The following is a 27,614-nucleotide window of genomic DNA, read 5'->3' as shown; positions in this document are numbered from 1 at the left end:
GGGTAAGAAAAGTTATCTTAAATTATAATATGCTTAACAAACTAATTTTATAATTCACTCAATAAATATTTATTGAGTACCTGACATATGTCACGCACTCTTCTCCAGGCTTAATGGTGACCAAAATAAAGCTGCTACTCTGATGGAACTTATATTCAGGAAGTAGGAAACATACGTCTCAGCCGTAAGCGTTTTTCCTAATGTTTGTTTTTTTATCCTCAGACTGTAAGAGCTTCAGACAGGTGGGGTCTGTCAACTTATTCTGTAAAGCATCACATAAGGCTACTTAATAAATGCTCTGTTACCTGCTTTTTTGTTTTATCATGTATATCCTCTTCCTTGTAATTCTTTCCCAGTGTAAAAGTACCAGAAAAACCATGGCCTTTGATCTGTTTCACAAGACCTTCAAAAATTAAACATTTCAGCATCCTTTTCAGAAGACTCCTGTTCCGTTGAACATCATACCTATATATAGAACTGACATACTTGTAGATGGAAAGAATGGAAACTCCTTTTTTTCCATTCATTTCTTTAACAGCTGTCAGGATCATCACACGTGTAGCTAAATGCAAAAGGATATGCTAACTCAGTCAAAACAATTAAAATGAAAAGAAAAGAAAACTCAGTTAATCTTAATGTGTACCGAGGACCAAGTTAAGAAGAAAATAAATCAAAGATGTATTAAAGATATGTTGTCTGTACATCATCATTTTGAAGAATATGTAATAAAAATTTATCTCAATAATTAAGAGATAAATTACTGTAATGGAATAATTTAAGGAAGAATTACATTAATTTGCTAATCTTACAAATCAACTATCATTTAAAACTATATATATAAAAAAAAACTTCTCACAGTTATTTACATAAATGCTACCATTAGCAAGGGAAACATTCATTTGCTAGCAGAATTTGAAGTAGCTACTCTTTATCAAAGCCTGATTTAAACTGTAAGCTAAAGAAATTTAAATGTAACAAATTAAGCAAAAAACTGTCTGGACCAAGTCAAACCAAAGAATAAATGTTTATTTTTGTTAAGATAATATGCCTTGTAATTGAACTTTTATGAAAAGTATAAATAACTGTAGAAACAATTATTCATAACAATTACAAGATACCTCTATATAATGATTATAAGAACTAGAACAAAGATCACTGTAAAAAGGTGTTATCTTTAAGAGATTTCATACTTACGGGGGCACTGAACTTTTTCTTTTGGTTCAAATTCCATATTCTGGGTTTCTGTGTTTTTTACATTTCCTCCAGAATAATGTGATGGAATGAAATAATTCACCACCTTTCCCTGATAGAAACAACATTAAGTAGTCACACAGTGTTTTGCTTCAGTATTCTGAGTTGCTTAATAAGACAAACCCTCCTTCTATTAAGGAGATGCAAAAGAGTTATAATAAATTATGAAAGAAAGGGCTAAATATGTTATGCACACATATATTTTATGTGTGCATAAAATATATGTATGTGTGCATACACACTTATTTTTTATTTCAGAGTTTACAGCTAGACATCACTTTTAAAAATTGTACATGTTACCTTAAAATACCTAAATTTTAAGTGTGAAACTTCTGAAATTAACTTTTCAAGCCTTGTTTAAAATAGTAATAACCCACTGAATTTACAATAATGCTCAAAATAACTTAAAATTAACACAGCTAATGAACAGAAAATATCCAAAGGAAGTTACCGATAGTTAAAACTGAATACTCCAATTCATTTTCTACAAAGGAAATAGATATTCCCTACTCTAACCCTTACTCACATCTGAAAGGCTAATTTTGCAAACTTTACACTATTAAAAGATCCCATGACCACTAAGGTTGTGAGCATGGTGGGCCCTACAGGTAATTACAGTTATGCCTTTAACTAGTGGCCTCATTTCGGCAGGGTTTAATGGGCTGATTTCAGATTCCATTATTGGAAAATACGAACTGTGAACTATATTTGCCTCACTCAAGTTTGTTCTTTTTCTTATAAACTCTAAAATTTGTATTTTTAAACACAATTGTATTTTGGAATAAAGACTCAGAGTTTGTTTCATCTAGCAATCTAATTACTAAGCTGTTTATCCTGTAACAAAGTTCTAATTATTGATATTTGACTCTAAGATTTACATATCTGAGATTTGCACAGTTTTTGAAAAATAGCTCTCAAAAATATTTAGCAGTAATACGGAGACTTGAAGTAGTGACAAAACATTTGAGGAAGTAATAAAACTTTCCTAAGGGAATTTCTCTGCCAGCTAGAAGGAAGCTTGGTAAGTGACAGCACGTTGCCTTCCTAGTTGGTCAATATCACTTTAAAATACCCCTCCAGGTCAGAAACATCCCATTTTCTGTGCCTACTTGTTAAGTTAACTAACAACTAATATAAATCATTAGTTGCAGAGTAAACTGAAAGTGTTGACTTAAGTGCCAAGCAAATGTTCGATATATGATGCTTTTGGAGAACATATGTCCCCGCTTTCCCAAGCCCTGTAGTACTCCTACTACCTCAGGAAGAGTGAGAGCATCTTGTTTGACATCTTGTCGAGTATGTGTCAGAATGAGAGCCAAAACCTCTACCGTCTTTCCGAGACCCATCTCATCTGCTAAGATTCCACCAAGCAACTGTGGCCCAGCATTTGGGTACTCACGGATGATGCTAAGGAAAAAACAAGAAAAATATATCATAGGAATGCAAATAAAAAGTACACTGTTCCTAAAGAGAACTGGGAGAAATGCATAGAAGGCTAAGCTTTTAAAAATTATATTTTAGGTTGCAACAATTATAATCCCTAGACCATGAATGTAAGAACTGTGATCAGAAAACTGTTTGAGCTGACAACTAAACTCTGCAGAAACAGAATTGGTACTGTCATCATTTTTCTCTTCTATAAATAAAAGGAAGCATGTCTGCCTTCTTTCTGTGACCTTTATGAATCTGTGAATAAAAAATTAAGAATGGCAATAACTACTGATTCACTAGTCATATTTAATGATTCCTAAAACTCTTTTGTAATAGAAATTAACAAATTTAATGAAGTGGCCCATAATAAGATGACATTTTTACTTAAAATTATCTCTTTAAATATCAATAACTATGCATCTTAAGTCTATTATACTGCATTTATCTACTGAAAAATTACAAGTGCTATTAATTCTGTCTATCTATAAAAATGTCTAATGAGACCTGGACTTAGTATTCCTTCTTGAGGTACTGCTGAGGCTGAAGACTTACGCTACCAATCTCACATCTCACACAGGTTTTTGTAATATTTATTTACTATCAAGTACATAAAGTTTTACCTTACCAGCCTGTATATGGATTGTAGTAGAGTTTCAAACCCTCAGATGTAACAATTTCTCGCCATAGGAAGTGCAGGGCATTTTCTAAAGAAAAATATAATCATAAGAACAAGTTTCTGTTTGTTTTCCTTTTTGCCAGATAATCACATTAAAATAAAAGTAAGTTAACAGTCAGGACACCCTGGAAAGGCACATACACATGGGAAAAAGGCTATGACTCCTCTCATTCTTTTCTTCAGATATTATTCTTTAGCTTCCTTTGCTTTGGGCACCAATATGTTCCATATAAACAAGTGATAAGACAGAAAAAGTATAGCAAATTACAGAGGATTAACAGGAAAAGAAAACTAATACATATAACCAAGTCTTACCCAGTAAAGTAGCTTATTTTTTATAAATCCTTCAAGAAGTTACCTGATGTATTTAAATAACTCAACAGATATATGACACTGGACTAATACATTAATGTAAATCAGACCTAACCTTTTATATGGATCTGAGTGGGAGGAAAGGCTTAACTGAGGAAATAATATCTAAAACTATAACAGTGAAGTACTGAGTTTATTTCAGCCAGAATCTTCCACTAACCCTTCCCTTAATATTTTAAGTTGCTCAAACCAACTGCTAAGTAGGAAGTATGTCTCTACTCACCAGTGAAATGGTAAGTCATTTTTTGTTACTTTCTCTAGGGATTAATAGATGAAGTAGGAATACAGACACATAGGTTTTATAAAATGAAAAAAATTAAAAGATAAAAAGCTTTAATTTATAGGAACCAAGGGAACAGAAAAACTACTAAATGACAGATGGGATTTATCAACAAAATCCAGCCTATGGACAAAAAACAATGAATCACTAACACATGCAGCACGGATGAACCTCAAAAACATTATGTTGAAAGAGGCCAACTCCCTCCACCCGAGTGTACACATTTTATCATTCCGTTTGTTTCAAAAACAGGCAAAACTAATTTACGGTGACAGTGGTTGCCTCCCGAAGGGGTTGAAGTAGGAGAACTGACTGGGCAATTATGGAACTTGCTGGGGTGACGGAAATACTTTATGTCAGCCCTGTATGATAGAAATATTAAAAGAAACAGGTAAAATTAATTTTAATAGTTGTTTTCATTTAGCCCAATATAATCAAAATATTATCATTTCAATATGCAATCAATATAAAAATTAGTAGTGAGATATTTCACATTCTTTTTTTGGTACTATTTGAAATCTAGTATATATTTTAAACCTACTGCACATAATTTGGATAACCACATTTCAAGTCTCAAGAGGCATGTGTGGCCAGTGGCTACTTTTGAAAAAGTCTGGTTTTATGTCTCTACTGAGTTGCTGGTTTCACAGATGCATAGATTCATCAAAACTTATCAAACTGTGCCCTTAAGGTCTGTGCATTTTACTGTATGTAAGTTATACCTTAATCAAATTCCTTAGTTGAAAAAAAGTATTTCATTTTGGAGAAAAAATAATCCAGTCTGTGGTAAACTCTACAGAGCTAACCATTTCTTAAACAAATATAAGAAAAAAATACAAGAGAGAGGAGATAAAACCTATGGACTAAAAGAAACTTAAGAGACAGCAACTAATTCCAATATATGGATGTTATTTGGTTTCATATTTGAACAAACTATAAGAGGGAGAAATAGAGAGAAAGGAGGGAAGGAAGGGAGAGAGATTTGGTGATATTAAGGAATTACTGGGTTTTAAAATGCACTGTACATATATTTATATCTGTTTAAAAGATCCTTTATTTTTTAATGAAATAAACTGAAATATTAACAGAAGAAATGATACAATATGTGGGATTATTATTTCAAAATAATTCAAAATATTGGGGGAGGAGGAGGAAGAAGAAATAATATTGGCTATGAACTGATATTTCCAAAATAAAAAGTTAAAAAAAATAAAGTTTGTTGGATAAAAAAGTGGGAGAAATAAGAGCTATTCATCACTGATTAGAATAAATCTATATAGGAAGAATGAGAAATAGTTAACACTTTACTTCCTAGAGTCATGTAAAAATCTCATCTTGTGCCCATGTCTTCAAAGACAGTGATAAAGAAGTGGCACAAATGACTCCCATAAATCTACTACTTTTATCAAAACACTTACTAGATGGTGTTTCATTTTATTATTTATTTTGTGGAGTAAAGAAAATAAATGCAAACCTAGGAAAATTAGATTAGTCACACGTAAGTCTCCCACTTTTGTAAATTTGCTTTCTGTCCCTAACATTCATGATTAAATTGTAAAGCCTTTTACATATATTAGGAAGATTCCATCTGATCAGGTTACAAAAGCAATTCTTAGTTGGAAAGGCATGTAAAAAATTTCTTGGTTTTTTAAAATTCCAATCAAGGCAGCCTTTACTTTGGCTGGAAAAATCAGTTTGAACTTCTATGGATGAGGGAACTCATAAATGAATTCCTCTATATTTCAGTTTTGAAGGATTTCTTAGAAAATAATTTTGTTCATAGTAACACCCATTCTATCTTATGTTTTCAATATGATTTGTTTACTGATCGATTACCCCCTACCCTCTGTCTCATATAATCCCTCTGATCAATTTGCCTTTCTTTAAGCATCTTATACTTGCCACTAGCAGGGGTGCTTTTGAAATGCTCTTGTTGTAGCATCCAACTGACAGCCTCTCTTTGGTATGGTCTCAACACAGGAGTCAGTGCAGGATGCTGGACATCCACTTGGTTGGACGGAGTTTCTTGCTGATGTGTTCGCTTCACAAAGTGATAGAGATCATCAATGTCCTGTCCCTCTGGCTCACTCTCTGAATCTTCCTCATCCTCTTCCAACACATCTGTATATCCAAGAACAAATGTACTCAAAACAACCCCATCCACATTTATAACTATAAGCAATTCTTATTTCAAGAACATACCATGCATTCTTCCACTTCTGGGGCCTTGCTTAGTATGTTTTTTGACTGATCAAAAATTTACCCATCCGTCCTTCAAGAAAATTCAACTGATACTTTTTCCATGACACTTCCTTTTATTTTCCCTGGTCAGAATTAATATTCTCCTCTGTGTTCAAGCAATACTCTTACACTTTGGATATAGTAATATATTGCAATCTGTCTGGTAATACAATCATTTGTGTGTATTCATCCCTTCCCCACTGAACTGTAATGCTCTTTGAGAGCAAAGACTGTCTTTTGTTTTTATAGCTCCTCAGAGCAGCTAGCATGTGCCTTGCGCACTGTAGATGTTTAATAAACATCTGAGGAACTGAATGTGAATATCTTTTGCAGTTTGTAAAAGGATAATTTATTTCACTTTTACACCTCAACATAAAAAAAAATCCATGTGCAGACAATTTTTCTACGTCTAATAAGACAAGGATTCCCATTCTATTTCTTATGCTAAAAAGGATAGGTATTTGGTAGCAGCACCAGTAGCCAATTAGGAGGTTAAGGGCTTAAGCCATCAATACAAATTCGTAAGAATTTCAGACTCATTTGTTGGGCACAATTGCCCTGTGGAAGAAGATTCATGTCCACAACATGAAAAAAAAAATTCAAACTCTTGAACAAATTTACAAACCCCATTAACTAAAGCTAATGATTTATTACTGAAAGGTTTCAAATAGGCCTACACACATTTATAGAACAGGCCTCATATGCCCTAAAATAAAAACTGTACCATAAAATACATAATTTACTATTTTCAATAAAAATTATGTCATATTAAGAATTTCAAAAGTTTACAATTAATGTGTAGTTATATGCTTGGTTATTTCAGACTGTTAGTATAGGTGTATACTCTAGTACTAATACCTAAATTTGAAGTTTTCCTTTAAAATCCTTTAAGTTTTCCTTTGAAAAGTTCAAATTTTATTATTTTTAAAGGGCAGAATAATGGAATTCTTATCATAACTTAAAAAATTCTAGGTGTACTTAAAAGCATTCCTTCCAATTGTAAAACCAGTGATTCTCCTCCTTTTAAGTCTTTAACATGCAAAATGATTTACTATTATTAGTTATTATGAAGCTTTGCAAAGAATGTACTGCAGAAACAATTCAATAACCAAGCTCAGAAACTGATTTCCCAAATATTCCAGTATAAAAATGTTCTATAATTTGCACCTGAAATAAGGCTGACCCACCATGAGCAGGACTTGGAGAATTTGAGCCGTTTTTCCAGTAGTGTTGATGGGCTGCATCAAGCCATCCACACTCTCCCTTGGGAACCAACGGCAGACAACTCTGAAACTGCAGTCCTGACCAAGGATGCAACGTCTTGCCAAGAAACAGTAGCAAAGTTAACTGGTCTTTATGGGAAGCAGGCTCTTGAGATTATTTGTCAGACTGCAAAGGAGAGGTGGAATAAAGGCCAGCCAAGAATCTCTGGCCATGACAAAATAAAAAAAGCACAGGAATAATGCAAAAATTCCAATCAGCTCAGATCCCTTTAAATTCTGCCTATTGACTCCATAAACATTTCTTGAGTAATTACTATAAGCTAAGCACATTATTAAGCAAATAAAGACAAAAATTATAGAAGCAGGGGTATTTCGGATAAGTATAATTTTGTCATATAGCAATTTTATAAAGGTTTAATTTTTACTATGGTTTTAGTAGCTGTTTTTCTGGTTGTTATGTATAGGATTTGGGGGAAAACCCACAGCTCTTCAGTGGTAGCAATTTTAAAGTTTACTTTAAATATTACCTGGAATAATAAAATTGTATAACTTTTCCATCACTCTCTTCATGAGTTGATTGAACTTTTTCATTCTTGAGTTTGCATCACTCAGAAAATCTAGTTTTGCTAGGCCACCTTCCAAAAGATAAATTCCAACCTACACAGAATTAATCAACATAAAAATAGTTTTGATTGTACTATACCATTTTTGAGGATATAAGAAAAACATTTTCTAACATCATAATTTTTAAAGGTACTCACAGTATTTACCCCACAAGCACTCAATATATACCTACCAAATCTCCCTTAGATGTTTTCACTTTCAATAACAAATTCATTCTACAAATAGCAGTACCTACTATGTGTGATGCACCATTTAAGTAGCTAGAAAAAAAAAATTTCCTTAACTGGAACTGAACCTGGAAGACTGTGATGAGAACACCAATTCTACCAACCAAGTCAATGATTTCCCAACTGGATGATCATCAAAATAATCAATGAAGCTGGTTAAAAATGCAGATTCCCCCAGAAGATTCTGATGCACATGACAGGATTCTTAAGCACTGTTAGGTCTGGCAATCCCTACTACTAGATCAAACACTAAAATGTATAGGAAAACAGACCTTGATTAAGGTTATGTAGCTTGAATCTAGTGAAACAATGTAGTATGAAGTTTTGTAGTCAAAATACTTGAATTTTAATACTGGCATTGATATTTAAGAGCTAAATAAACAAACAAAATGATTGATTTATTCTGACCCAAATGGAGAGAAGCCTATATGAGATAGCCCACTTAGTACAATTTTAAAACTTCCTAATGGTAGATAATCAATAAACACAGTTTCCTTCATTTTCCTGTATTATCCGGAGCTTGATTCCCTAATCACTGAGATTCTCATATTTTTTCACTAAAGAACAAGAATCAACCAGCATTATATAGGAATAAGTGGCAAAGATTATTTTTCACTACTTATACTCTGCTTTATACCTAGAGATGGCTTGCTATAGCAGCAGTAAGTGTTTAAATGTTTATAAAAATTGGGATTAGGGAAGACAGAACAGATCAAGATTTGGTGTGTGGGTGGGAGAAGTGGACAGAACACAGGCATACAATCCATGAATTCTTACATACTTGTTATCCCTGAGCCACAGTTTTTGGCACTCACTATCAGCAAAGAGAGGGAATGCTTGGTTGTATAGTTAGACTGTACAGGGAAGAATTAATTACAATCTAATGCTTCTAAATTTTCTCCTTTCCTTCTGTCAATTCTGAAACTATAAATAGGGCTATCGATATAATTGCTTTTTAATGTGAGAAATGTGTAACACAGTTTTCAACTGAACAGAGGTGAATTTAACATTTTAGAATTTCTTTTGAAGTTCTAGCATGAAGGCATATAAACCTGCTTCATAGTTTACAAAGTACATTTACTTACATTATTACCTCACCTGATTCTCAACACAACTGTATGAGGTAAAAAGAATGAGTACTATTTACATTTTGTACAAAAAGAAGTTGAAATTAGGGCCTTTAAATGATTCACAAAAAGTTACTTGGCTAGTGAATAGCACAGCCTGAAATGAATGGTAAATTTATTCATTCGTTTACTAAAAATCTGTTTAGTACGTGGTATTTTACTGGGCTGTGAAGATAAAAAACTTCATAGTCTAGTGAGGGGGAAAGATATAAAATGTAAGTACACTACAAGTGACCAAGGCAAAAATAAGCATATGTGTTAGATGTTATGGGGGAAGAGCATGTAACACCATCCATGGAGTTTAAGAAAAGATCTCCTTAGGTGACGTAAACTCTGAGCTGAACATTAAGCAATGACCAGGAGTTAGGAGGGATGAGGAAGGAACAACCCAGGCAGAGGGAAGTGTGAGAGCAAAAGCAGAGATGCAAAAAGGCAGCAGGGTATCTGCAGGAAACAGATTAATTTGCACTTTCTGGGACAAACTAAAAAGCAGAGTGATTAAGAGTTGAGGCTGGAGAAGGAGACAAAAGCCTAGCAAAGGAGACACTTATATGCCAGATTATCATTAATTCTAGAGGCAGTAAATAGACTAGAATTCCATTTGCATTCATATCATACCAGCCCAGAGACAAAGGAAATGAAGGAGTTGAAAAGGCAATAATTAAAGGATTGCTACAGGAAGAGAAAGAGATAATGAGGACCAAAACAAGTCACTGAGAGTAGAACTGGAAAGGGCGAATCAGGAAGATCCTGAAAAAAGAACAGCCTGAAAATGATTAGCTATAATATATATTTTTTATAGTTACTGAATGTCCCAAATAAAGTGTACTCTGACACTTAATAATGAGAGGCTTATTGCTGGCTTTCCAGACCTTCCTTCTAAGTTAATTTCAAAATGGGCTGTCTGATGCAGAAGAACCTTAAAAGACACTACAGAAATTGCATACCTTGATAATGTGATTTCCTTCTGGTTTTTGGTAAAGTTTTATTCTTTTCTTCTTTTGCAGCCACCCCAGATCTTCTAACATTTCACCACTGAAGGATGATTCCACTTGAATACCTTTGTCACAAATACTGATTGGCTCGTTGAGCCCTCTTTCTTTTTTCTCTACATCTTCGCATTCTGAATGAACATAGATCACAAACTGATAGCTCGACTCTGAACGCATCAGTGTAAAACTCCTTTCAGAAAAATTTTCAATTAAACTCTGTTCAGGAAGAAGCCGAAGAGTTAATTCCCCTAGAAATGCTTTCCAAGAATTATCAAAGTGATAGGGAGAAATCACAATATTCAGCTTTAGAGACAAAGGGGAAAAAATGCCACTAGTCTCTTCTTCAACTGATTTTGAGACGCTCACCACTTCTGAACACCTCTTCTTATCTTTGTGAGCCACTTCTTCCTTTAGACTATCATCTAGGATGACGCAGTGAGCAGAAGAGGAGTCCAAACCTGGGAAGGACTGCTCATCATCAGTTAAGGTGAGAGGTTCATTCCTTCTGTCCTCATGCATATTCCAACGAAGCTGCTGTTGCTTTTCCTCATCTACCCTCACTGGAGGAGCACGTTTCCGTCGGCTACTCATTTTCAAGTTATCTTGGTAAATATGAAGTCTAGAAGACAAACGCAACAGTAGGCATTCCAAGAGAGGATTTTAGTATTAAAATACTCCCAGATGAGAAAATTCAGCATAGAAAAATAATCCCACACATAACACGAAATCTTCAGAGACACACAAAGTAATGGATAATTTTTTTAATAAGTCAAATACAGCTTTGGAACACAATGACTATAATCTCATGTATCATATAAATTCTAATGGTCTTATTGGTCTTTTACAGATAAATTTAATATAGATAATTTGTTGTTTAAAATAAAATAAATTCTAAAAATACATTTAATGAGCAGCATGATAGTAAGGTAAATCTCTCAGATATCCTGGAAATGCTTATTTGAAAACTTTTAGTAACATTTAGATTCATATCATCACCAAAGAATTTCAATTTTGTTTTATAATCCCAAAGAGTTAACAAAACTTCACTTGACTCTTACATAACTTAAAAATCCCTAAAAATATATCTTCTTTTTCAAAAGAGGAAGATGAAAACAGAAATGTATTTCTTTTTGTGAATCAGCATATAAAAAGAATAAGAGCTGGGCAAGAAATAAGGTGGTGATGGCAACCAGGGGAAATAAGGCAGAGACAATAAAAGAAGAAAATTTAAAAATATAGGGAAAAAAGAAAACAAAGCTCTGTCAACTCAAAAGAGGAAACTGGGCTAAAAGCAGCCTATATAAGGTAGGCCCTAAACTACGTTTCCCAAAATAACAGCCAATTCCTATACGTAGCATAAAACAACTCAGAGAAGTTAAATCACAAAGGCATAATGATGGTTGGTGCCTATTCCAATTTATTCCAACCATGTAGCTGGGGGAAAAAAAAAAAAAAAGATGTATAAACAAAATTTGGCTTCAAGTGCAGTTTAAGAAATATTCTCAGAAAAGGGAACCCTCTTGCACTGTTAGTGGGAATGTAAATTGATACAGCCACTATGGAGAACAGTATGGAGGTTCCTTAAAAAACTAAAAATAGAACTACCATACGACCCAGCAATCCCACTACTGGGCATATACCCTGAGAAAACCATAACGGGGAGGGGGATGGATAAGCTGGGACGAAGTGTGAGTGTCATGGACATATATACACTACCAAATGTAAAATAGATAGCTAGTGGGAAGCAGCTGCATAGCACAGGGAGATCAGCTCGGTGCTCTGTGACCACCTTGAGGCGTGGGATAGGGAGGATGGGAGGGAGACGCAAGAGGGAGGGGATATGGGGATATATGTATATATATAGCTGATTCACTTTGTTATACAGCAGAAACTAACACACCATGGTAAAGCAATTATACTCCAATAAAGATGTTAAAAATATATGTATAACATATATAGAAAAACAAAAAAAGAAATATTCTCCGTAATTCCATTTTTAAATAAAATCCAGTCAGGTATTCGCCGAGTCCCCAGTAAGTATTCAACACCGTGCTGTATTTGAGGAGAAGATATAAAGGAAGTATAGATCAAACCAGGGTCTTTAATTCAATAAGACGATAAGCTGTGTTTTGGTTTCTTGACGACAAACTGAGCACACAGAGCAGTCTACATACCTCTACCTCCACTAACTCCCCATCCTTAATTACTCTGCTCCAAATCTAGCCCTGTTTAAGGTAATACAAAACAAGGGGAAATCTCAGCTGACCAGAACCTTTGAGGTATTCCTAAAGAATGATACAGAGGGAATCAGACTGGAAAGCTGAATGACAGCGTGAATATATTAGAACAAAAGATGGGAGCATCATCAAGAGGGCTGCCATGCTCAGTGGTGGGGGACCTGGTAGTGGAACCCCAAGTGAGTCCAGGGCTACAGCACAGATAATAGTGGAACAATAAAGTGGGAACCCACAGGCCCTTACCTGCCCTATTTCTCCCAAAGGCAAGGTAGCTGTGATGGGGGTATCTATTTTCTGGTGAGAGTGATGCCTAAACCGGAAAGATGTCCTTTGCCACTGACTAAAGAAAAAAAGGCAGATGACAATGGACTCTGCCTATATGGAGCTCTCACCAATCTCCCATCCTCACTGAATACAACAGAAAACAAGCTTTACATCTGCTTCTGAGCCTCCCCTTAAGCAAACTGTACAAGCAGAGACAATGAAAGATAAAGCGGGGAATCTGAACCTCAAAGATGAGCTCACAATCAACACACATGAAGGGATCTCCAACAGGAGGATAAATGAACAAAGAAACTTTCACCCAAACAGATGGAACAATCTGAATAAGAACTTTATAAAACAGTCAACATCATTACATCCTCAGGGAGTAACATATTGTTTTCATGAAACAGAATCAGGAAGTCATAACACAAAAAGGTGGCTATTAAAAAAACTGACAATTTTAGGAAAGCAAATTATATTACTGGATATTTTCGATCCGCAGTTGGCTGAATCTGTGGATGCAGAATCTGCAGACATGGAGGGCTGACTGTATCTTTAAAGAAATGAAGGTGAAAAAAATGACAAAAGCCAAGAGAATTCACTTGCAGACCCACATTTACAAGAAATGTTAAAGGAAGTCCTCACGAAGGAAAATGATATTAGATGGAAATTTGGACCTACACAATGGAATAAAAAGCATTGTGAATGAAAAATATGTGCATAAATATAAGTCTTTTTCTCTTGTTTTTACAGTTCTTTAAAAGATAACTTTAAAAATTTATTCTGAAAATTGTCAAGTCTACATAAAAAGAGAGAAAATAGCCCAGTAGTATAATCATAGAGATATACATACTATGTACTATGTTTATGGACTGAAAGACTCAAGATGCCAAAATGTCAATTCCTCAATATTGATCTACAGAGTCAAAGTAATCCCATTCGAAATCCTAACAGGCCTTTTTTTTGTTTTTTGTAGAAATTGACAAGCTGATTCCCAAGAACTAGAAGAGTCAAAATAATTTTGAAAAAGAAGAGTAAAGTTGAAAGATTTAACAATGACTCTAGGACTTACGCTGACAGTAATCAAAACAGTGTGGTAATGATATATAGATAGACATATAGACCAATGGAACAAAATAAAAGTGTCCTGTAATAGACCCACATAGCATGGTCAATTGATTTTTGAAAGAAATTCGAAGGCAATTAATGGGGAAAGAATATCCCTTTTAATAGATATCTCTATGCAAAAAAAAAAAGAACCTTGATTTTTACCTCCCCACACACATAAAAACTAACTTGAAATGGATCATAAACTGAAATATAAAAGCTAAAACTGTAAAGCTTCTGGAAGAAAACTGAAGAGAAAATCTAAGTGACAGTGGATTAGCCCGCCCCCCAAAAAAATTTAAATAGGACACAAGAAGCAGAGACTATAAGAAAATGATAAATTAGGCTTTAATGAAATTAAATACTTTGGCTATTCAAAAGATATTGTTATGAAAATGACAGGGGAAGCTGCGGATGGGAAACAATATTAGTAAAACAAATACCTGATGAAAGATTTCTGTGTGGAATATATAAACAACTCTTGCAAATCAATAGTAAGAAAAACAACCTTATTAAAAAAGTGGACATAAATTTTGAACAGTCGTTTCACCAAAGAGGATCTATACATTGCAAGTACTGTAAGCACATGAAAATATCTTCACCATCATCAGTCATTAAGGCATTTCAAATTCAACCCATAAACCACAATGAGAAACTACATATCCAGTAGAATGATTAAAATTTAAAAGACTGAGGATGTAGAAGAACTAGAACTGAACTCTCCAGCATGCCAACAGGAAAAGTCTGTCAATTTCTTACAAAATTGAATATATATTTTCTGCACAGCCTATTAATCCCACTCATAGGCATTTACCTAAGAGAAATAAAAACACAGAATCATAAAAAAGACTTAAGTTTGAATTTGTTCATAGCAGTTTTATTAATAAAAGCCTACAACTGGAAACAACCCAAATGTCCATCACCTGATGAATGGGTAAACAAATGGAATACTACTCATGATAAACTACTGATACATATAACAACATGGATGAATTTTTAACACATTATACTAAGTGAAGGAAGCCAGAAGTGAAAGACTACATAGTGTACGATTCCATTTACATGAAATTCTAGAAAACGTAAAAATCTAGTGATAGAAAGCAGATTAGTGGTTACCAGGGGCCAGGAAGTGGTAAGAGGTGACTGACAGCAAAGAAGCAGAAGGAAAACCTTTGGGGTAACAGAAATGTTCTACTGGTGATCACATGATTGTACACATTTGTCAAAATTCATCAAATTGTATATGTAAAATCGTTTAATTTTATTGCATGTAATTTACCTTAATAAAACTAATTTAAAAAGCAGGACTTCCCTGGTGGTGCTGTGGTTTAGAATCCGCCTGCCAATGTAGGGGACACGGATTCGATTCCTGGCCCGGGAAGATCCCACATGCCTCAGAGCAACTAAGCCCGTGAGCCACAACTACTGAGCCTGCACTCTAGAGCCCGCGAGCCACAACTACTGAAGTTGTGGCTCTACCGCGCGCCTAGAGCCCGCGCTCCACAGCAAGAGAAGCCACGGTAATGAGAAGCCCGCGCACCACAATGAAGAGTAGCCCCCGCTCGCCACAACTAGAGAAAGCCAACGCGCTGCAATGAAGACCCAACGCAGCCAAAAGTAAATAAATTTAAAAAAAAACTAATTTAAAAAGCAAAGACAAAAAGTAGGTGCAGAAGTGATTTAAAAACTGTAAGAGAATATTAAGAATAGCTTTATTCTAATAAACTTGAAAAATCTAGATAAAATGTGTAATTTACTAACAAAATGTAATGAATAAAACTGGTCCAATAAATAGAATATCTGAATAGAACAATAACCATAAAAGAAACAAATAATATTATTTATCTACCTAAGATCTACCTCATTTCCTTGTTGACAGAACTTTTCTCTTACTTAGGAACACGTTCGCCTTGTGACTTAAAAGAAGAGTGGTTTCCTCCGTAGTCTCAAGGAAGTTGTGCAGTCCAATAAGGATGCCACTAGCTTCCTGTGGCTATTTAAGTTAAAAAAAGATTTGAACTCAGCTCTTCATTCTCACTAACGACACTTCAAGAGCTCAAAAGCCATACGTGACTAGTGGCTACTGTACTGGACAGTGTAAATATATAGAACACTCATAACTGCAAATGTCTATCAAACATTGGTGGTCTAAGTCGATCATGAGAATTCCACTCCCTCAACCAGTGCTCGGTTTATGAATATGTAGGTGGTGATCTATCTCTGACTATAGTTAACTACTTTTCAAGCATCTTATGGCCTCTATTATCTTGGATAAGAGATCAGAATAATATAGGAAGGCCTTAATAACCTAAGTGCTTATCTGTGTCCAGTTCTCCTCAGAGCACAGGTTGGAATACTGGAATTGGGTCACTCTGCTGAAGTTAGGCTATACCAGTTTATCAGTTAGCTACTGTCATAAATATGCTGTATAACGCATCACCCAAAGCTCTGCCTTGAGACAGCAATCATTTATTCTCACAGATCTGCAGGTTGGCTGATCTAGGCTAGGCTTCGGGAGAAGCAGCTTGGCTCTGCTTAATGTAGTCCTCATCCTTCTCCTGGGACCAGAAAAAAAAAAACCCAGGAATGTTCTTATGGCAGTGACTGAGGTGTAAGAGTACAAATCCAACCAAACAAGTATTTTTCTGTATTTGGTCAGGGTAAAACCACTAAGGTTCCATGGGCCAAAGCAAGTCACATGGATGGACTCAAAGTCAAGAGGTGGGGACATATATTACACTTCTTTATGGGTGGAACCGCTCATGGCAAAGAGCGTGGATATGAGGTAGGGGATGGGGAGGGAACTGGGCCAGTTACACAATCTATCACACCAATCACAGTAATATTAGTAACATGGTAATTATGGAATCATTAACTCTAAAAGCCCCCAAAGCAACTGGCTAAAGTGTCTCACATCTGCAAAGCAATCTGGTTTACAGGAGAGAATGTGGGCTTTGAAGTCCTACCAATAGATTCTAATTCTAGCCTTGGCATGTACAAATTATCTAGCCTCTTTGTGTATGTACAAGAGCACAGCAACAGAAATTTAGCATATATTCAGTAAGTGGTAGTTGCTTTTATCATCACCCCGAGAACACTATAAACTATATTTTACAATAACCAAACTTTAAAGTGGCAGGATGGGGGACTATAGATCAGTGTGTTTCAAATTTGACTTATATTAGAATCACCTGGAGGAAATTTTAAAAATCCTGATGCCTGGTACTACCCCAGCCAATTAAATTATAATCTCTGGGGCAGGAACCAGGCACTACCTCCATTATTTTTTAGGCTCCCTAGGTGATTCCAGCATGCAGCCAAGTTTGAGAAACCTCGTTATTGTTAGCCAGCTGCCTACTAAAATCCACTTCTTTCTTTCCAAAGTATAGTATAGATGGGAAATGTCTGCTCAACTGGTGCTGCATCTCTAGTAATCCATGACCATTTTGAGCCAATCAATTGCGAAGAGAGGTTAATATGTGCCCTTTCTCTTACAACAGTCTTGTAATAGAGATATTATTGAATCAGAACACATTCCTTCAACTCTCTGGTAAGGCTCATCCATTATCTTTTAAGTGATATATACCACTATAATTTGCACATTCTTTCAGATGTTTGCTTCCAATCTGATTCTTCTAATATTATAGAAGTATTTGTCAATTATAATGATAAGCTGAAGAAAAATAAAGACCAGGATTTCTAGCAAGGCTCTCGTTTTGTTCAGTTCTCTATTGAGCAAACATTCATGATCTGCCTTCCCTCCACCCCACCATCCTGTTTTGGTTGACTCTTTTTCTAGCAGATCTCTATCTAGGGATAACTCCTGAACCAAAGAAGATAATATTTGATCAAAGCTACTTATAACCATAATGTTAACTGGTAGCTAATAGGTCAAGTACTGGTAAAATTCCATATATCTCTAATCATATTCCAATTCTAAATCCTTCTCCTTGTTTTCCTCATACCAGATGAATCTCATCTTTGATGATTCTGCTTCTTCTTCCTCGCCCTTAAATATCAGTGTTTGGGTATAACATGATTATATGCAGTTTTCTATATGGACCACATTTTTACTGTCCCTCACTTAGATGTAAAAAGCCTTTTGCTTGAAATGCCCTTTCATGCTTTTCTGCCTATCGCTGTCCTAATCTCCACACAAAACCTTCCATGACCGTGTTCTTAACTGTTTGACTTTGAACTACTTGAAAGCTGGGCAGGAATAGTATCCTATTCAGCACTGTACTCCCAATGCCAGGTCAGTGTCAGGATGGAAATGATATACAAAGTAGCGCGAACCAAAGATCTCTAATTCCCTGAATACCCTCTCTCTTTTTAAGTACCTAGTATAGTACTTTACTCATATTTCTTTCTGGAAAAATCTCTCTTAACCATATTCTAAAAGACTATAGGTAGTGTGAAACTACTTCTTACTATTTCTGGCCTAGAATGAGACAGAGAAAACTGACTGACCTGTATCTTTAACAGAAAACAAAGATAGATCGCTAGAAGAGTAAACATAAAATGTTAAGTTACTAAGACAATACAACAAATGGATATCAATCAAACTTATTCAGGTTCTTTCCTCTCCAAATTATTAGCTCTTCATTAAAAGACACATACCAATCCTGAATTACCAGAAATCCATGGTAGGCCTGGGTTTAGGCTATTAGGGGAACAAAGAGTATATACATTTGAGATATTGCTGTCCAAGGTAAGCCTTATGCAAGTGAAGCCCAATCACGACTGATAACTGAAAAGTTCTCAGTGACCTAGCATTACCACAATCTTCTTCTGTAGTGATAATCCCAGTAGGCTGAGAGTATTTTCATCTACTGAACTCTAGAACATATGTTAGTCACAGATACTTAGAAAATGCCCTCATAAGATTTTTCACCAGCAGATTGTTTCCCCCCAAATCTTTCTGGCCTGAACTCTTAATAAAAGATTTGTTTTAATAATCCTGTAAGTACAGTTCCTTAGGCTGGACAAGAAGAGTATATATATACATATATATAGCATCCTTCAAAACTAAACTATTTTATTCTCAACTGCCAGCTTATTGGCTAAGTGGACCTTGTAAACTCCAGGAAGTGCCAGCTTTTGCAGTACAGGAACACTTATCCCACAACTGTTCACTACCACACTGCTTCCAGCATGATTACTGATCATAAATCGACTAGTCTTTCTGGTGACAGCACAGATATTATGGATCATTTCAATTCATGGGAGCTTCATCATTCTTGCTATTACCCAACCGAATAGTAAAAAATAGCTTTAATGACTTTAAAATTATTATTTTTTTGTTCCGTTAAAGCCACAAGTTAATTTAAACACAAGTAGGAAAACACCAAACATCTAGGATTTTTACCTCATGGCTAATGTCAAGTCACTTAGAAAAAAGACACAAGCTTAATGGTCATTATTGAATAATATTGCTTATCTGACAGTGACCGTCAATCATCAGAAAACACATCTTGGTTCTGGAAACTAGCAACTACCACGGAGTCAAAGTGTACAACGTGCACTGGTGGTTTTGAATGCGAATGTAATTAATATGACTCCAGAGGCAACTGAGAACGTTCAGACTAACTTGGCCTCGGCCTCCCCTTTACTACATTACAACCCAGTCCACCAAGAAGCTAGGCAGCTGCCCAGTTCCAAGTCTCCAGGGGCATATCTGCGGCGAATGGTGATACCCACTCAGTTTTCTTCCGAAAGACTCAAAAGCGGTTCGAGGAGTCTGAGGAGGGCTGTCAGCGCCGATCGCTCCCAGCAGGCCGGGTAAACAAGCTGCCGCGAGGCGGTGGAACGCGATCACAGCTCCCGGGGCGCTCGAACAAGACAATGCAGGCCCCAGCCCCCGGGGAGAAGCACAGCCTCCTTTCCCACGGCCCCACCTCGTCCCGGGGGAGCCGCGGCGGTCCACGGGCCCACACGTCTGGGATGGGGAAGGGTCGGGGGGACTCGCGCTGCGGCTCCCTCTCAGCCTTTTAGTTTCCCGGACTCCAGAACAGAGTCTTCCCTCCCTGGGACCTCCGTCTCTAGGCAGAGACGCCTTCCGTCCCCGACCTCTGACCCCTGACCCTCCATCACCCAAGCGCCTACCTAGACTCGTTCTCCAAGCCCCTAGAGCCTCTCTGCACCAAGGGCCGGGGCCCTCTAATGCCCCCGCAGGTCCCGGGCACGCATTCGCCACCCAGCGAACATCCGCCTGAGGTGGGCACGCGCGATTTAGGCTGGTGTGTGTTGCGGTTGCTGGGGGAGCCCAGAAACCACAGCTCCTAGGTGCCGGGTGCGCGCTGGAGCGTGGGGTCAAGGTGAACGCGCACGTAGGAGCGCCCCGCCCCCTTTGTCCGGCAGTGGCTTCATGAGTGTCTTCTGCGCAAGTCCACACGGTTAGAGACTCTCGAAAGACCTGGTTAAGTCTCGCGATAGCTCGACACCAAGACATTGGAGAATACAGGATTGGCTGGAACCTCTAAGGAGGAGGCGGGGCTCTAAGCGGATTTAGAAGTGAGCGGGGCTCCCGGCTGAAGGGGCGAGGCTACCTGCGGAAGGGAATGGAACCAGCTTGAAGCGAGTGATAGAAGTAAGAGTTGTGGCTTTAATAAAAAGACAGAAGAGAATTCTGCAAATGCACCTTTTAAATTGTTTCCAGAAAGCAGCCACTAATTACTTACGGATGAAGCTTATCTCCCTCAGAAAAGTGATTTTAAAAGACTTTGCAGGGAGATGTGAGTAAATATTTTAAGATGAGGAAAAAACTACACGTATTGTGCTGAAGCTGGCCTTCCAACATCTTAGTCTTTTTCCTTCTCTTCACTGAGTGGTAGCCGCGTTTCTTGGAGGTAGGCTTATGCCTAGATAACTGGCATAACTGAGAGGCTTCAGGGCCAAGAGCCTGAAAAATAACCCTCAGGAACATGGGGCACTCCATGATTGAGTACCTAATAAGGACTCAGCATCATGCTGTGGAGTGGCGTCTTGGCCTGTGTGATCACAGAAGGACAAAAGTAAGTTCTTGCCGGGCTTCCCTGGTGGCGCAGTGCTTGAGAGTCCGCCTGCCGATGCAGGGAACACGGGTTCGTGCCCCGGTCCGGGAAGATCCCACATGCCGCGGAGCGGCTGGGCCCGTGAGCCATGGCCGCTGAGCCTGCGCGTCCGGAGCCTGTGCTCTGCAACCGGAGAGGCCACAACAGTGAGAGGCCCGAGTACCGCAAAAACAAACAAACAAACAAAAAAACAAACAAAAAAGTAAGTTCTTGCCTATGAGAGCATCCGTTAGCTGCGGAGATAGTCCAGAGTGGTCCGTATTCTTTAGACCTGTAAAATAGCCTAAGAGAAGCCATTTTGCATAAACAAAATCACGTAGAATTCAGTGGAAATCAGTGACCTTATCCAAGGCTTCATAAGGCAAGTTGAAAAAGAAGTGCTAGTGCTGGAGCAGTAGGCAAGCAGAGTCCCTCTTCATTGGATAACTGATCCTTTTACTAAGTATTGATACAAGACATAATGGAGCCTTTCTTTTGGAAGTGTAATTTGAAACTCCATATTTAAACGTTTGTTGTGCTGTAAAAGGTTATCTTTGATAGTTTTATGTCACATTTCACCATTGGAGCAGAAAATTAAGCTCATAATTTGACTGAGTTCAGCTGGTACCAGGCAGAAATATCTAAAAATAAGCACAGCATCATTTCATCTTTGTTCAGCTTGATCAGGGTAATTAGTCTCTATAGACATTATTGTTATCCTGTACAAAATATTAAACTATAGATCCAGTTGTGTGTCTGGAGATGTAATTTCACGTACAGAGATAGAATTCTATACAGTATCCTGTGCTTACAATTAAAGAAAATTCTTCCTCTTGAATTTTCCAATGGTGTGTTCAATCCTGTATTTGCAAAGTGCCCTGTGTAGTCTTTGAAAAATTCTCTATGGAGTAATGTTTTTTCATATTAGAATCACCAGAGCTAATGCTCATTTTTGCACCTTAGCATTCTGGAAGCTCCCAGCTGTGAAATAGCTGTTCACCCCTGACAACACTCAGTTCATCCACCCATTAGATGCTAAAGATCTAATAGCATTCCTCAAGTGGGAATCAGTTGATCAGACATCAGCCAATCAGAGAACCACTCAGTGTACATAGAGTTCACCTGCTTCTTCTTGAAACTGTAAATGTAGCTGAAGTCAGACCGCTTGCTTCCTTGTGTGGTCCACTAGGCCAAAGCTATAGATCCAGTTCCTTTTGGGAACAGTAGCTTTATTCTAACCTTGCCCCTAACTCAGGTCATCAATTTTAGAAAATAATGTTATAAGTTGTTCTCAAGGAGGAGGAATGGTTGAGAAGGAGTAAATGAGTAAATGCAAATTTAACTCCCTTTGGAGGCAGAAAAGCATGACTGATGATTTAGGAGTAGAACTTTGTTTTGCAATGCCCTTTCATGTTCGTTTTTCCATTTGATCCTAAAATGATAATAGGAGATATTTAAATTTTTCATTTAAAGAGGAATCTGTGACTCAGAGAAATTTGGTGATTTGCCACAGTTTAGCTCTCAGAGAACAAGAGAATCTAGAATTCCTCTGGATTCTCTGTCTAGGCTATTTCCTCTTATTACTAAGTCATGTTGTCTATCAAATAAAAATGAACAAATTTTCACAAACTTTCTAGGTTGCCATGGGAAAAATGAAGGCAAGAGGTGTGTAATTATTTGATGACACAGGGCAGTGTATATCAACAACAAGGATCATTCAGACCCAGCACTCAATAGAAAGATCATTAATAAAATTCTTGAGAAGTTTATTCCATATTCTACTTATATTTGCCTGCTCTGTGGAAGTGAAGTTGATAGCCACTCAGTGTGATTGAGGCTTGCCAAAGATGACTTTTTGCCAAAAGTGACTTTTTGTTTCCATTTTCCTTACTACCAATCTGTCTTAGGATTGCTTTTCCTCCTCCTGATAAAATGAAAATATTAAGGTCAAAGTCACTATTTCAGAATGAATCACAATGTCCAAAGCTATTGTTAAAGTGTGTGTAGTACTAACAGTGAGAGGAAGAAACATTGTCTTGGAAAATTGGTGCTGGTAGAGGTGATCAGCTGTGTTGAAGTGAATGAGTGCCAGGTCAAACAAACAAGAAATGGTATCATAGGGACTGGGCATGCTTTGCTGTAGCTCGACCACATTGGGGGGGTAGGAGGTGTGTGACTTGAACACAATGTTTAGAGCTTCACAGTTTTTGCTCAGGCTAGTCATGGATAGGTTTAACTGTTAACTTTCAATTTAATTTTTCCTTGGTGATTTGCAGGTCAAATTTATTTCAAAGTCCAAAGTTTGTTCTCTCTGCCCTGCTGCAAGCTCAACCTGCAAACTGAAAACTCTGCCTCTCCTAATTTGTAAAGCAAAATTTGGAATCTGTACATAAAATGCTGCATTGGACATGAACTTAGGACATAAGGAAACGGGAATTCACCATTTCTTTGTAAGTACTTGTTTTGGGTGTTAATAAAGCAATGCTTGTAAATTAGGTAAGCACAAGGAGAAAGTTGAAGTTGGGTCTGTTGGGTAAGGAAAGATATGAGATTATATTCAGTGTTTATCAATGAAGATAATATAATCTGTATCCTTGGTACCCTTCTGAGTCCCTCCCCACCTCCATTCCCAATTGTTACTTTTCCTAATTGCATTTTTTTTCCAGCTGATTTTGTCAATATGGCCTCTGAGCATTAAGGAATAGTAATATTGTAGATAAGTCTCTCGATGCTTATGACTTAAGTAATATTTATTATGCAATTCTGACAAAAATAGAAGTGAAATACTTTTTGAATATTTAAAAGGTTTCTATCATGTGTCACTTTAAAGTACAAATGTGGTGTAGCATTTTCAGAATGAATCTAAAATCTCAAGGAAGGTTAATCATAGTAGTGTTAGCATAAAATGATGCTTGCCAGAGGATAAAGAACCTTTCTGAAGCTTCCATCCACTAGAAGGTTAGCACCATGCTCAGACATCAGCACTGGTGTATTTTTTAGGTCAATTTTGGAGACAATGGCAAAATTAGGTATGAGTTTCACTTCCTTTAAATCCTGTAAATTTGCTGAATTCCTCTTTGGGCTCTTAAACTTAAATACTTTACATACTGCATGATAGTAGTATATAATGATCAGTTATGTCCATGTGCCATAAATTCCCCTCTTGACTATTAGCTCCTGAGAGTTAATTTTTAAAAAACAAACCAAATCCATCCAACCATCTCAGGTAACTCTAGTGAAACCAATTTAAAGACAGATATTTGGAAACCACTTGAGCAAATGACCTCCAGCTTATGAACTAAGTGATTCCTGGAGGCTTAAAAAACAAGTTTATGTGAATACAATCCTTATTTCCCATATGCATAATGTTATAAACTGGGGCACCAATCCTGGAAACCATTTCATACCATAAAAATACCAAAATTACCTTCACAAGAATTAACTCAAAATAGGTCACAGATCTAAATATAAAATACAAAACCATAAAATTCCTAGAAGATAACACAGAAGAAAACCTAGATGGCCTTGGGTATGGTGATGATGGTACTTTTAGATAATATACCAAAGGCATGATCCATGAAAAAAAAATTGATGAGCTGAACTTCATTAAAATTAAAATAATCTGCTCTGCAAAAGACAATATCAAGAGAATTAGAAGACAAGACACATACTGGGAGAAAATATTTGCAAAAGACTCATCTGATAAAGGACTGTAGCTACAATTATTAGTTAAGGGATACACAAGATAAAAAGATGTAAGATGTAACTTCTAAAACAAAAAAAATTGTTGGGAGGGGGAGAGCAAAAATGTAGAGCTTTAGAAAGTTATCAACCTTAAGTTCTTACCAACTTAACATAGACTGTTACAGATGTAAGTTGTTATATGTAAGCCTCATGGTAACCACAAAGCAAAAACCTATAGTAGATACACAAAACTTAAAGAGAAAGGATTTTAAACATACCACTAAACAAAGTTAGCAAATTACGAAGGAAGAGAGCAAGAGAAGAAGAAAGGAATAGAGAGGAACTATGAAACAACCAGAAAACAATTAACAAAATGACAATAAGTAAATACCTATCAGTAACTGCTTTAAATATAAATGTACTAAATTCCTCAGTCAAAAGACATAGAATGGCTTAATGGATAAAAAGGAAGACCTGTCTGTATGCTGCCTACTAGAGACTCACTTCAGATATAAGGAAACACACAGACTGAAGATGAAAGGATGGAAAAAGCTATTCTATGCAAATGGAAACCGAAAGAAAGCTGGGGTAGCTATACTTAGACAAAATAGACTTTAAAACAAAGACTATAATAAGAGACAAAGAAGGGCATTACATAATGATAAAGGGATCAATCCAACGAGGGGATTTAACATTTGTAAATATTTATACACCCAACATAGGAGCACCTAAATATATAAAGCATATATTAACAGACTAAAGGGAGAAATAGCAATACAATAATTTATATCAATGGATAAATCATCTAGACAGAATATCATTAAGGAAACATCAGCCTTAAATGACACATTAGTTCAGATGAACTTAACAGAAATACACAGAACATTCCATCCAAAAGCAACAGAATACACATTCTTCTAAAGTGCATATGAAACATTATCCATAAGTGATCCTATCTTAGGCCACAAAACAATTCTTAATAAACTTAAGAAGATTGAAATCATATCAGGCATCTTTTCTCACCACAGAGGTGGGAAATCAATTACAAGAAGAAAACTGGAAAATTTAAAAATAAGTGAAGATTAAACAACATGCTGCTGAACAACCAATGAGTTAAAGAAGAAATGGAAAGATAAATTAAAAAAGAATACCTTGAGACAAGTGAAAATGGAAATACAACATACCAAAATATATGGGATGCAGCAAAAGCAGTTCTTAGAGGGAAGTTCATAGAGATAAATGCCTACATCAAGAAACAAGAAAAATCTCAAACAACCTAGTAATAATATATAATAATTATATCAAGGTATAATAAGTATTTAATATAATTGTATAATAATCTCAATAGATGCAGAAAAAGCATTTGACAAAGTTCAACATCAATTCATGATTAAAGCTCTCAAGAAAACATGTATAGAAGGAATTTACCATAACACAAAATAGTCCATAGGCCATATGTGAAAAGCCCACAGCTAATATCATATTCAGTGAGGAAAAAATGAAAACTTTCTCTTGAATATCTGGTACAAGGCAATAATGCCCACTCTCACCACTTCTATTCAACATAGTACTGGAAGTCCTAGCCAGAGCAGTGAGATAAGAAAAGAGAAATAAAAGGCATCCAAATTGGAAAAGAAGTAAAATTATCCCTATTTGCAGATGATATAATTATATATGTAGAAAACCCTAAAGACTCAACCAACAAAACCTGTTAGAGCTAATAAATGAATTCGGTAAAGTTGAAGGATACAAAATCAACATAAATACAAAAATCGGTCATGTTTCTATACACAAACAATAAACTATCTGAAAGGGAAATTAGGGAAACAATTCTATTCACAATAGCAACAAAAATAATAAAATACTTAGGAATAAACTTAACAAAAGACATAGACTTATACACTGAAAATTATAAAACATTGATGATGGAAATTAAAGAAGACACAGATAAATGGAAAGACATCTTATGTTCATGAACTGGAAGAATTCATAAAATGTCCATACTACCCAAAGCCATCTGTAGATTCAGTGCAACCCCTATCAAAACCCTAATGACATTCTTTACAGAAGTAGTAAAAACAATCCCAATATTCATATGGAACCCCAAAAGAATCTTGAGAAGGAAAAACAAAGCTGGAGGTATCATACGTCCTGGTTTCAAACTTTATTACAAAGCTATATCAAAACAGTATGATACTGGCATAAGAAAGACATATAGATCAGTGTAACAGAATAGAGAGCCCAGAAACAAATCCACACATTTACAGTCAGCCGATCTTTGGCAAGGATGCTAATTACCCATAATGAGGAAAGGATAGTCTCTTCAATAAATTTTGGGAGAACTGGATATCCCCATGGACCCTTCTCTCACACCATCTACAAAAACCAATTCAAAGCAAATTAAAGGAATAAACATAATTCTTGAAACTGCAAAACTGCCAGATTAAAACATAGGGAAAAAGCTTCTTCACATTAGTCTGGGCAATGATTTTTTTGGATATGACACCAAAAGCCCAGGAACAAAAGCAAAAACAGACAATGAGATTTGTCTATTTTTCTATGAGATTGCATCAAACTAAAATGTTTCTGCACAACAAAGGAACCAATCAACAGAGTGGAAAAGCAACCTACAGAATGGGAGAAAATATTTGCAAACAATATAACTGGTAAGGGGTTAGTTAATACCTGAAATATATAACTAACTCAATCAGTTAAACAGCAAAAACAAGCAAACAATAAAAACCAAAAATAAACCCGATTAAAAAATGGGCTAAACGCATAGCACAGGGAGATCAGCTGGGTGCTTTGTGACCACCTAGAGGGGTGGGATAGGGAGGGTGGGAGGGA

The 27,614-nt window shown here is 36.3% G+C and overlaps 1 protein-coding gene across 5 annotated transcripts in view; it reads right to left on the bottom strand.

Moving 5' to 3' along the window:
• SHPRH (SNF2 histone linker PHD RING helicase) overlaps nt 1-20,344 on the bottom strand; it is a 98,505-nt gene extending 78,161 nt beyond the window's left edge. For 3 of the 5 annotated variants that reach the window (XM_024122515.3, XM_024122513.3, XM_024122516.3), the window contains exons 1-8: nt 20,158-20,344; nt 10,400-11,063; nt 8,002-8,131; nt 5,913-6,131; nt 3,308-3,386; nt 2,508-2,658; nt 1,195-1,303; nt 306-562 (exon numbers count right to left, since the gene is read on the bottom strand). In XM_024122515.3, the coding sequence (XP_023978283.1) occupies nt 306-562; nt 1,195-1,303; nt 2,508-2,658; nt 3,308-3,386; nt 5,913-6,131; nt 8,002-8,131; nt 10,400-11,035 (1,581 nt within the window). In that variant the 5' untranslated portion in view covers nt 11,036-11,063; nt 20,158-20,344. Of the gene's footprint in view, nt 1-305; nt 563-1,194; nt 1,304-2,507; nt 2,659-3,307; nt 3,387-5,912; nt 6,132-8,001; nt 8,132-10,399; nt 11,064-19,752; nt 20,125-20,157 lie in introns of those variants that run through there. The other 2 variants (XM_024122514.3, XM_028494345.1) reach the window with 2 other exon arrangements.
• Nucleotides 20,345-27,614: the final 7,270 nt, after the last annotated feature.

The sequence above is a fragment of the Physeter macrocephalus genome, chromosome 10, assembly GCF_002837175.3.
Source record: "Physeter macrocephalus isolate SW-GA chromosome 10, ASM283717v5, whole genome shotgun sequence".
Classification (NCBI taxonomy): Eukaryota; Metazoa; Chordata; class Mammalia; order Artiodactyla; family Physeteridae; genus Physeter; species Physeter macrocephalus.
This window is presented reverse-complemented; position numbering and strand designations above follow the sequence as displayed.